The sequence below is a fragment of the Cannabis sativa genome, chromosome 1, assembly GCF_029168945.1.
Source record: "Cannabis sativa cultivar Pink pepper isolate KNU-18-1 chromosome 1, ASM2916894v1, whole genome shotgun sequence".
Lineage (NCBI taxonomy): Eukaryota > Viridiplantae > Streptophyta > Magnoliopsida > Rosales > Cannabaceae > Cannabis > Cannabis sativa.
Genome location: NC_083601.1, coordinates 44,446,687 through 44,458,773, shown reverse-complemented (window position 1 = coordinate 44,458,773; position 12,087 = coordinate 44,446,687). Strand labels below are relative to the sequence as shown.

At 33.6% G+C, this 12,087-nt stretch overlaps 1 protein-coding gene and 1 long non-coding RNA gene across 2 annotated transcripts; one reads left to right on the top strand and one right to left on the bottom strand.

The window, feature by feature from the left end:
- The first annotated feature begins 3,572 nt into the window (after window positions 1–3,572).
- Window positions 3,573–6,265, top strand: LOC115708033 (mitochondrial pyruvate carrier 4). Its single transcript, XM_030636201.2, has 5 exons — window positions 3,573–3,732; window positions 4,373–4,471; window positions 4,649–4,701; window positions 5,599–5,672; window positions 5,983–6,265. Exons 1-5 carry the CDS (start codon window positions 3,678–3,680, stop codon window positions 6,026–6,028), a joined length of 327 nt encoding a protein of 108 aa, XP_030492061.1. The 5' UTR covers window positions 3,573–3,677; the 3' UTR covers window positions 6,029–6,265.
- Window positions 6,266–11,608: 5,343 nt separating this feature from the next.
- On the bottom strand, window positions 11,609–12,087 carry LOC133038716 (uncharacterized). The gene is made up of 2 exons (XR_009688235.1): window positions 11,959–12,087; window positions 11,609–11,822 (listed from the first exon to the last, which is right to left on the bottom strand). It is a non-coding gene; the product is annotated as an uncharacterized LOC133038716 (long non-coding RNA).

Genomic DNA, 12,087 nt, shown 5'->3' with positions numbered 1-12,087 from the left:
TAAAGTTTTATAAGGAAATAAATGATTAGGTTACTTTCAGGTTACAAGTTATTTATTATTTATTTTTATTTAATTTCCAAATTAATCACAACCATTTAATAGTAATCCAATGGCTTAAAAAAATGTAACCATGATAGTTACAATAAAAATGTAACCATTGAAACCTCTTCCATTATATATATATGTAACATTAAGTGTTATATTGACTCTACTTCTATATGTTACGCAAATGTTGATTTTTGTTTATTTTCTACGCCAGTGATGGATGCGTCTCCTATTTGGTCTGAACGATTGAGTTAAGATTAACTGTGATGTTAAAGTTGGTAGTGACTCAATGTGTGTGGTGGCTTTGGCGAGAGATCATAAAAAATCAATTTTGTGGGTGACTAGCAACATTTCCAATTTCTCAATTTCTCTTATTATTGTGGTCAGGTGCGGCACCGGTGCCAGGTCCGACTTCCAAGGAAATATTGATTAAGAAAATATTGTTTCAAAATATTTTAAAATTCAATGATTTTTTTTTATTTTCAAAATTTTTAAAATTTTAATTCTTAATTAAGAAAATTGAAAAGTAAAAATAATTTTATAGGTTATAATTTTAGAAAATATTTTCAATTTTTTAATTTAAAAAATAAAAAATGATTAAAAAAATATCACCAACGTGCCATAAATTTTTTTTAACAACTTGAACTACATAAAAATCTTGTCTTAATTTTTTTACTAAGAGCACTCACAACAAGTGAGTTATAATAGCTAAAAGCTAAAAAAGAAAATAGCTACACGCTTAAAATTAGGCTCCAACAAACTTCAAGAAATTCTTATTTGCATTTAGTTCATGAATAGTGAAGAGGTAAAACATATTTATATTTTTCTTTCTCTCTTTCATTAAATTAATTAATTTTTTATTATTCTTTTTACTCTTTTTCATATTTTTTTTTTTGTTTTAATTAATAAAATATACGTAAAAATATAATATTTAAATGGTATAGAGAGAAATATAGAGAAACTGATGTATAGTGTAATGTAAATGTGTGAGGTAAAATAAAAAAAAATAAAATTTTGGTGAATTATTTTAAAAAAATAGAGTAGATAAACTTTTATAAGTGTTCTAACTTCTTGGATAGTGAAATATTATGTCAAAATTAATAGAGATTTTGAATACTTTACTCTTAAATAGTAACAACAAACACAATTAGTATATGTTCTAAAGGCCATAATTGTTTTTCTTTTGCCATTAAGATAAAGTATGAATAAGAAATAAAAATAAAAATAAGTTTATATTAGGCGTACATCAAATTTGTCACTTAATTTCCTATCAAAAATCATTTTTTTTTTTAAAAAAATGTGCATTCAAATGCTCCTCTTACACATTGTAAAATTTAAAAGTAAACTTAAATACATTTATACAAGTTTGTTGATCAAGTCGGAGGTGAAACTATGTGTGTCGTGGCGATTGCAAAAGACCATAACGAATCAGTTTTATGGGTGGCGGCAAAAAAGCTACACTTCTCTGACCCACTCACTAAAGAGGCTGCGGCCTATCTTTTAGCCATAGAGACGGCAGTCTCATTACATCATCCTTTTGTTTTGGTGGAAAGTGATTTAGAGATTGTTATCAAGAACCTAAAAGGGGATGACTCTATTTGGGGATTGAGAACTATGTGCGTCATTGCAAGCTCCTTTCTACTTTTATGACTAATTATAATTTTTCTTGTATTGCTAGAAACTGTAACTACGCGGCCCATAATGTGGCCAAATGGGCGTTTGCCAACAATGTAACGGGCATGTTAGAGATATCTACTATACTTATTAATATCTTTTGTAATGACCATGAGGTCTAACTTCAATTTTATTTATACGCATTTTTCAAGTAATTTTTAGAACATAAATTCATGATATATTATTAAAAGTTATAATAAGCTTCTAAAATAATATTTATTATTTTTACTATTTTTTCAAAAAGAAAACATGGAAATGAATTGGTTTACCAATATTAGATAGGTAAATTACATTATAACTTTTTAGTAAAATATGTGTGTCATTTATCATGTTTTATATAATTTTAGTAAGATATGACTTGTCTAATTGACTCATATTATGAAAAGCCAAATATGACAAAGGTTGACCAGTGGTCAACCTGACAAATCTGCACTCCTAAATAATTAGCCATCTACCGGTATTACCTACGCTTAATTCGTTAACCATCAATAATATACCTTTAAATTCGAACACTATATCCTTAACTGTATACCAACAAAGTACCAAAAAGAAAAATACATACTTCATCTTGGTATCACTAATAAATTATATATAAATATAAATTGAAAAGAAATGGGGATTTTGAAGAGAAAGTACGTTATGTTGATTGTGAGTGTTGTGGTGGCGATGATGTTAATGGAAGGAGGTTTAAGCTCGAAGATTGGGTATGGGGCTATTGAGCATGGTGGTGAGCAGAAGCCATGCAAGGGTCCTAAATGCCTTCCTGGTTCTTCCAACGGCTACAACAGAGGTTGTGAAAAAGGATCTGATTGCAGGAAGGGCGGCCATCATCGACTACATCATCACTAATTAACTTTTTTAGATAAAATTATCTGTAGGAGGAGTAATTGGATATTGTTTCAAGATATATGTACATTCTCATCTCACTTCATTATATGTATGATAAATATTTTTTACGTTTTTATAATTTTATTTATGAAAATATAATATTTTTATGTTGTACTCTTATCCGTATATTATTTTTTTAATATTGTTTTGATGTAATTTTCTTGTTATTTTCGTGTTATATCTATAAAATACCGTAAAAATGTAAAAAAAAATCTCCAAAACGTTAAAATAATTTTTTTTATATAAAAAATTGTGCTTTATGTAATAATCTTTTTTTAATTTAGTTTGTATGTATATTTTTCCAAAAATAAATATTTTAATAATTTGATTGAAATAATTTTGCGGCCGCAACTTGGGACATTATAACTTTTGGGTGATTCTATAATGCACCCCTTAAAAGGGATGTACTGATGCACTCTTAACTTGTTTTGGCATCAGAAGAAGTTTTTAGTCTAATTTTTTTTCATATTCATGTACGTTATAACTATTTAAGATATCCTATAAAATTTTGAAAAATTCGAAATAATTTACAATATAGAAAATAATATTCAAACAGTCTATTTTGCACGCGTATAAAATAAAATAATCACGCGTGCAACACTGTTTGAACATAATTTTCGGCGTATTAAACTTTTTCAAATTTCTTAATATTTTGCAGGATGTCTTAAATAACTATAACGTACATGATATTATGAGAAAAAATTTGACTAAAAAATTATTTCGGATGCTAAAACAAATAAAAATTTATTAATATATCCATTTTAAGGGATGTATTATAGAATTTTCCATCATTTTTTTAAAGGTAATAAAATAAGTTTCGAAAAAGACTTCACCTAAAAGAATTTCAAAGATATATGTGTCTTGAGAATTTTCATGGACAAATTTCTGGGAACGACATTCGTAAAAAGCGACATTAATTGGGACAAACGACATCATGATGAGAAAAGCTGTAGTAGCGCTGTTATAGGCGACGTGGCAAATTTCAATTGGGGGAAGAGAGTAGGTAGGAATTGTGAGCAAGTAGAGGAAGTTGGGGTTTGCGAAGAAAGGGCAAAGGCGAGTTAGTATTCATGGCGACTTCGAAGCTCCAAGCGCTCTGGAACCACCCCGCTGGCCCTAAAACTAGTGAGTTCGAATATTCTTTATTATCTATGTTTTCATTCAATTTTGGAATATTCACTCTTGAAATATATTTCTACCGAATTACTTATGATTTTCTCCTGACACGGATCTCATTCGCAGTGGCACTGGAAAGTTAGGTTTAATACTCGCCTAATTTTTAGTGGGGGTGGGGAAATCCTTGTGGGTTTGGGGAAAATGGTCAAATTTTAACCCCAAATTGTTCTTTGGGATGATATATTAAACAAGGACCCCCAACTCACAAACATGTTGCTTTTTTGGGTAATTATTATGCAAAGTAGATTGTGTTCTTCCAAAAAATGGAAAGAAATAATGTTAGTCTTTTACTTTTGTATGAATTGATTGATTGGACTAGCTTTCACTGCTTGATCGCAAAATTAATTTTTTTTAATTGAATATTCAATATGTGGTTGGAATTTTTCATAATATGTGAGAATGTTGTCCATTTGAATGGTTTTTGTACAATAGACTCAGTTGGCAAGCCTGGCATATAGTAAAAAATTCAATCGTCTAAGTAGTTTACAAGATTGTATACTCATATTATGACAACAAGATGTGGTGTCATATGTATTGAATGACAAAGTTGTGGTGATTTATGTATTGATTGATTGCTTGCTCAATGCAGTTCACTTTTGGGCACCGACATTTAAATGGGGAATCAGCATAGCTAATGTTGCTGACTTCTCTAAACCACCTGAAAAGCTTTCTTATCCCCAACAGATAGGTATGTTCTTACTCAGTTGCTTAAAGATTGTTTCAATCCGATGCAGATAAAGCTTTGGCAGACACATATGTGGGTGGCCGAGAAAACTGATTTCCATTTACTAATTTAAGTTTGCAAATCTTCATATGATGCTACAATGGTGTAACAGAGTAAGTTTTCACTCTCTTTGTTTTCTAGCGGTTGCTTGCACTGGAATCGTCTGGTCACGTTACAGCACTGTCATCACCCCGGTAAGTTTGATTTCTTTGTGTTGGTTATTTTAGAGGATATACTGTTCGTTTGACCTATGTTTGAGTATTTCATTAAACTTCTTAGGTCATATTTCTGAAGTAGTATTAGATAGGCTGATTTTTCTTTTGTGATTTAGTTATGTAATTGGAGGGGATAAGTAGAATCTCAAAAAACTTTTACTATGAGATAATTCTGTCGATCAATAAATTTGGAATAATTCTATTCTACCCATTTTCTCATCTTCATATACATTGTTAGACAAAAGATTTATGATTTTGTATCCAACTTAATTCCTCATAAGCTAATATTGTTAAATTTATAATTAGTATGAATTATTTTTCTTAGTCCAATCCAATACCATTCTACATCTTATAATAAGTAAGACTTTAGTAAGCAAATAAAAGAGGGTGGTTATATTTCTACATCTTATGTTACTAAGCACGCCTTTGCTAAACAAACTGTTATTTTGTTGGATTGACTTGGTAATATTGTGAACAATTTAAAAAAGAAAAATTATTAGCAAGTCACTCCTAAGAAATTGGATATTTATGCTGGAATCACATGTCAGTTTGTTCTTTTCTGTTTTGGACCATCTTGAGTTTTCTTAAATGAGCTTTTTTTGTAAACCTGTAAGCTATTTATATGTTATGTGGACGAATGAAAGTAGCTACTAATTACACACTGCACTTGGTTGAGGGAACAAAACAGTTATTTTCTTTTAGAGTGCTTAAATGTTATAGTCCCCAGTATCCCTTATCTTTCTAGCATCAATCATATTGAACACAAATATTAAGTTTGTTATTTCTGTTTCTTCTTCAGGATTATGTTTGTTATGGAAAATTTTATGGACTGATATTTACTTAATACTTTGAGTTTTGGTAATCTTTGGAATGCAGAAAAACTGGAATCTTTTTAGTGTAAACGTTGCAATGGCTGGGACAGGACTCTACCAACTTTATCGCAAAGTGCAGTAAGTTCATTTTGTTTTTGTATAAAACTTGAAGTGGTTATACTGTTTCCTTTGTTGGGTTTGTCTCACCACTTATACATAGTTTTAAGTATATGATTCGTCAATTGTGAACCAGTCAGGCCTATGTGAAGAGCTGACGAGATTAAAAGTTTATTAATGATTAAACATTGGTGCCTATCTCTTCCGAATGTTATGGTTACTGAGTTGTGTAATAGCGCGATTTATCGAGTTGATGTATATTTTACCTGAACATGACCTGAAATGTGGCCATATAATTCACAATGAATTTTTTTTTTTGGTGGTAATGCAGGCATGATTACTCCTCTGAACCAGAAGCTGTTATTGCAAAAGAATGATGACGATAAATATGCTGAACTATGATATAGGGGTAACAAGTCGCTTCTTTTGTTTGTAATTTTTAACTTCGTATATCCCATTGTTGGAATGGGGAAGGGTGTTAAATATTTGATATTACCTACGTTTCATTCCTTACACTTCTTTCTGCTGTTTAAAATTAAACTATTGAGAATTTTGTGGCAATTTGAATATTCAAGAGCCTCCTCATATCTAATAAAATATTTGTTTTGGGAGCATATTTTACATGCAGAAAACTTCGTAAGTGCCTTGATATGGTTTTCTTGGTACATTTTCAGCACAAAACGGTGCGTAAATGGCAGAGCCATTGTTGATTCATAATATATATTAACAAAGATATGTAAATAGTAAATTAATAGTTAATGTCATTACACTCATGTAAAGTCCAGTACGTCCAGCAGTATGATAGGAATTTCCTATCATTTTGGTACAAACAGAAGCAAAATAAAAGAAAATAGAGCCAAACAGTAGCAACAATAGGAAATAGCTAGTATATTGATGACAAAGAGAACAAGTTTGCTGGGTATTCGAGAGACCCAGCTCTCTCCCAAGAGCTAAAAGCTCATTTAACTAAAATCATTCACCCCTTTTCCTTTTCTATTCACTCATATATATAATACTAATGCCTCATTACAATTACCATTATGCCCCTTTTATTTAATATCCTAAGGCCTATTTGATAGGAATTTCCTATCATTTTGGTACAAACAGAAGCAAAATAAAAGAAAATAGAGCCAAACAGTAGCAACAATAGGAAATAGCTAGTATATTGATGACAAAGAGAACAAGTTTGCTGGGTATTCGAGAGACCCAGCTCTCTCCCAAGAGCTAAAAGCTCATTTAACTAAAATCATTCACCCCTTTTCCTTTTCTATTCACTCATATATATAATACTAATGCCTCATTACAATTACCATTATGCCCCTTTTATTTAATATCCTAAGGCCTATTTGATAGGAATTTCCTATCATTTTGGTACAAACAGAAGCAAAATAAAAGAAAATAGAGCCAAACAGTAGCAACAATAGGAAATAGCTAGTATATTGATGACAAAGAGAACAAGTTTGCTGGGTATTCGAGAGACCCAGCTCTCTCCCAAGAGCTAAAAGCTCATTTAACTAAAATCATTCACCCCTTTTCCTTTTCTATTCACTCATATATATAATACTAATGCCTCATTACAATTACCATTATGCCCCTTTTATTTAATATCCTAAGGCCTATCAATACCGACCGCCCGAAATTCACCTTGTCCTCAAGGTGAAGAACATCAAGTCTTCAACTGCGATGCTTGGACGTCCTCTGTCAAAGAACCAAGCCAACAAATGCATGGTGTTCCGGCCAAGAGAGAGACGCCCCTCCACAGCGAGTCGTCCTCGATCAAAAAACCAGCTGAGCAAGTTAATAGTTCTTCCCTTGTCAAAAACCCAAGAGACACACCCCCAAAATCGATAACTGTGTTTCACATGAAACATTTCAGGACCTTTTTCTTTTTTTTTTTTGTGGTGCTCTTGCCCAAAACCAGTAGAACAAAATAGGTATAAGACAAAAAATTCCCATAAATGGAAATTAAAAACTTATCCCTTAAATCACTTGGTACCTGTATGGTGTTGTGCACGCTGACTATGGACCCATTAACAAGCCTTTTCCAGCCAACTAAATCTTTGAATCGTAAATGCGTAGCCAGCAAATAGAACCCAAAGGCTCTGTTCTCATATCCCAATCCATTATGGGTAAATCTTAATACTTGAGAAGCATCACTTACAAGCTCTAGGAAAACAACTTGAGGAAATACATATATTATCTCAAATGGCTTGTTTTCTTTAGTAAGGCCATATATCTTTGTAGTCAAAGCACAAAGAACACCATAAGTGGAAAGCAAAAACTCGTTCTGACGCTTTTGCCTAATACTGCTCATAATCAAACAATTCCATATATCCTCACCCACATTACCAATCCAATTTGAAAACATGAAAGCAGCAAAAGAGTTGGCCATAAGCCTTTTGAAATACCTTATGACCCAAATGGTGTTGTTTAAACTTGGCGATGAAGGATACTTCTGAAAAGTAACTTTTCTCCCTCTGTCGAAAATCCAACGAGCAGTTGGTGTATTTCTGTTTTCGATGAACACCAAATCTGAATGCGAGAACCTTCCTCCAACCACCCCCACCTTCTTTTCCGTTGCCGGCACTTTGGTGTAGTGAGCCAATAGTACCTCATTCTTGTAATACCCCAAGGGTGGAGTCGTACTACTCCCAGGATCCCAAACCATATACAATTGACCTAATTGAATTATTGGGCCTTGAGTAATGTTTAATGGGCCCTCATTTATACCTGAATTCCAAATAACCCAATGACTTAAAGCACACAATGGGCCATCTTCAAGACCTGAGTTGGGCCTTAAGTAGGGTTCCAAAAATTCAAGCCCACATGTCTCCACCATGTACGCAGCTCCTCCACGACCTGGAACAAAATCAAAGCACCCGAGCGACTTTTCTGATTTTTTCGTCGCTGATCGCCAACCGAGGCTCCCCGGCGAAAGGAATGTCTTTCTCAGCACCGGTGGCGACTTCTTCTCTTCCCCCGTCAACACCCACGCCAGCAATAGGTAGTTTTCTGACGACACTTTCTTCTCAGACGACTCCAACAACAGACGAACAGCAAGAGTCCATGAAAAGAGCCCTCCCTGTTGCTTCTCCGACGTTGCTTCCAACCTCTCGTTAACCATCGCGTGACCCGGTTGCATTGAATATGTTTCACCAACACCTTCGAACCTTTCGAATCTGCAATTGATTCCAGCGTGAGTCCTTTGATGCGACTCCAAGTTTCCCAATGATGGTGGAATTGGCGGAGGTTCATTTCCATTGCAATGCTTCTCCATCTCTAATATCCTGTTCTTCCCAATCTGTAGTCCCATTTTTGTGTTGCTGGAAGTCTGTGATTGGACGAGATGAGTTTGCAATTCATTACCCACAATTTTTAATGAAGAAACCAAGTCACCAGCAGTTAGAACTTTAGCATTGATTGAGCCATCTTTCTCGTAAGTACTTTTATATTGTCCAGGATTTATTTGCTCTATTGGAGAGCCACAAATCTGCGATTCAGAGGCTCGATTTTGTGATTGAGAAATAAGATAGTCATTGATGAGTTTTCTTTCCTCCATCTCATCTCTAACGAGATTGCAAGTATGATGTTGGGTCTGCAATTCTTCTTCAACAATGAACGCCTGGGCTAAAACATCAGCGAGTGTCTTAGGCCTTTGCTCCCGCACCTTAATCGCCATCTCCATTGGAAGATTCCCAAAGAAGATATCTCGCAGAAAAGTTTCTGGAATGTTTGGCAGCATGGTTGCAACCATCTCAAATTGAGTCCAGAAATCTCTCACCGAGTTTTCATATTGTAGCGCCATCAACTTCTTGTACGGATCCTCTTCGCTCTGACTACAACAGTTGAACATCGCGATCCGAAACTCCAACCAGTTCTTGAATGGGTCTTGTGCCTCCACCGCTTGAAACCATCGCCAAGCAACTCATCGAAGACAGGCTTTAGCAACCGAGACCTTCATGCTTTCACGAATTCGATGTTGTCGAAAATACTCTTCAATGTTAGTGACCCACGCGTATGGATCATCGCCGTAAAAAATGAGCTTCGAGTTTTCCATGGTCGCCAGATCGATTTGCTCTGATACCATTTGATAGGAATTTCCTATCATTTTGGTACAAACAGAAGCAAAATAAAAGAAAATAGAGCCAAACAGTAGCAACAATAGGAAATAGCTAGTATATTGATGACAAAGAGAACAAGTTTGCTGGGTATTCGAGAGACCCAGCTCTCTCCCAAGAGCTAAAAGCTCATTTAACTAAAATCATTCACCCATTTTCCTTTTCTATTCACTCATATATATAATACTAATGCCTCATTACAATTACCATTATGCCCCTTTTATTTAATATCCTAAGGCCTATCATAGTACCAGCTAATTTCCAGAGGCTAAAAAAATCGATTGTTCAGTGCTAAAGAATTGAGTAATGTATGACAAATGACTCAGCAATGGAAACTACAAATGATACTCGGCATATAAGTAGGGCAGAAGAAATCTATGGGCAACTAATCTAAATGATCAAAAAATGATGCAAGGCTTCCAATCTCCATTAGGTACAATACAGTAAACTTCACTCTTTCAACTAGCAATCTATGTGATCAGCTTTTGAATTGGGATTGCTGTCGTGAGCATTCAATCCCAAGCTCAGATCCAAAGTACTTTCATTCAGATCCTGGCCTACTACCTAATTTGTGTCCTGAGAGTAGTGAAAATTCAAGTGAATGTTAGGCCTAATGAAAGAAAACTGCATTATTAAATTTTACTAAGAAGTGGAAAGAATAAACGAACAAATGCACGACCGTTCACCTGATTTTCTTCCATAGGAACATCATTATTGTCATCCAAATTACCAAATAGAGATACTACCAAAGCTCACACAACACAGATAAGAGTAAAATCTCGAATTAGTTACTAGAACATCAATAAAATAATGTCTTGTCTAAAATAGTAATTACGGTGTAATTCAACAAAGCCTTGTCAGGCAGTACTCGAACAGTTCTCATATTCAACTTCCCAGCTAAGATCCACAATTCATAAATGAACCCAATAAATCTAACAAGATTAAAGAGAAAAATCATATCATTACATTTGTCAAGCAGCATGGATATTAAAAGAGAGAAGCCATATCATGAAAATGGTGAACCAACTACTTCTCCACTTCAATTATTTTTGGGGTACACAACATTATCAATATTCGCTAATACTTGCCAAATCAGTTTAATATAAGCACGTGTTCAACTAAGTTTATCACTCCAAATACTGCAATAGAAAATTAAATGAAAGAAATAAAATTGGGTCTAGCATTTTATTTAATAATACATAATAGATTAAAACGGTTCACCTATAAAGACCCTAGTGTAGCATGATCATGTCAGAACAAAAAAAAAATAATTTCCTCGGAGTCTACTCCTATTTTCTACTAAACTAAATGCTAGACCTTTACCTGTACTACTACATGAACTTTGGTAAGCTAATGAAAATTCACTTACACTGTCCATAATTAACTTAGAAACTATGTATGATCAGCCAAATTCTAAAACTAATAGCTTGAAGTTTTGAGGAAGAGCATCACAATGAGTCTACTTATGATATGCATCTGAACATTTTTTAGACACTTTCTCCCAATACGATTTAAAATTTGAATAATTGCAACAAAAAGTCGCAAATAAACAATCCCACTTATTATTCCAACTCAAACAGAAATAACCCATTTATTTTGATAGGGTCTTAAAACATCTACATCTTTTCCAGTCAAAATCAAAATCAAGCCTCCAATATACTACTCATGTTTTAAAGCAATCTAATCAAAACCAGAAATGAGTATCCTCACTGAAAAAAATATGTTTTTAATTTTCTGCCCCTTACTACTAAAATTGCTGAATTGCCGCCCAACACATCAAAATCAACATAATGAATTAAACAACCCTTTGACCAAATTTAAATCGTTTTCAACTCGAAAAACAAAAAATACCCTATATTTAAAAATAAATTAATAACGAAATAAAATTCCAACAAAGGTAAATAACGAAAGGCCAAGAATGTATTTAAATAAAAAATTTCTTTTTCCACCTTCTCACCGTCCCTGTAAACACAGAAGCCGGTCTGTAACGGGTCGATGACCGCCCGAGCGGGGCCCCAACTCCATCCATGACTCGGGCGAGCGTCCGATCCCTCTAAAATAATTATATTAAAATAAAAATGAATTTAAATATCTTTTTTTTTTTTGAGAAATAAAAATGAATTTAAATATCTGAAAAATATAATTATATATCATTTTTTTTTTTGTTAAAAAATTGGAAAATTAGTTACTAGATTTGGCTGTTTCTCCCGGTTCTAACCCGACCCGACGCGCTAATCTTTTGCCCTGTTTGCAAAAGCAAAATTCTAACTTTTTAAAGGAAGCCCTAATTCTCAGTAGCCTAACTCGATCTCCCAGTC

Excerpts from the sequence above, each read along its gene's own strand:
- LOC115708033 (XM_030636201.2), top strand. The coding sequence starts at position 3,678 with ATGGCGACTTCGAAGCTCCAAGCGCTCTGGAACCACCCCGCTGGCCCT. Across the intron at positions 3,733-4,372 it reads CCCCGCTGGCCCTAAAACTA|TTCACTTTTGGGCACCGACA; the intron begins GTGAGTTCGAAT and ends TGCTCAATGCAG. Across the intron at positions 4,472-4,648 it reads TTCTTATCCCCAACAGATAG|CGGTTGCTTGCACTGGAATC; the intron begins GTATGTTCTTAC and ends TTTGTTTTCTAG.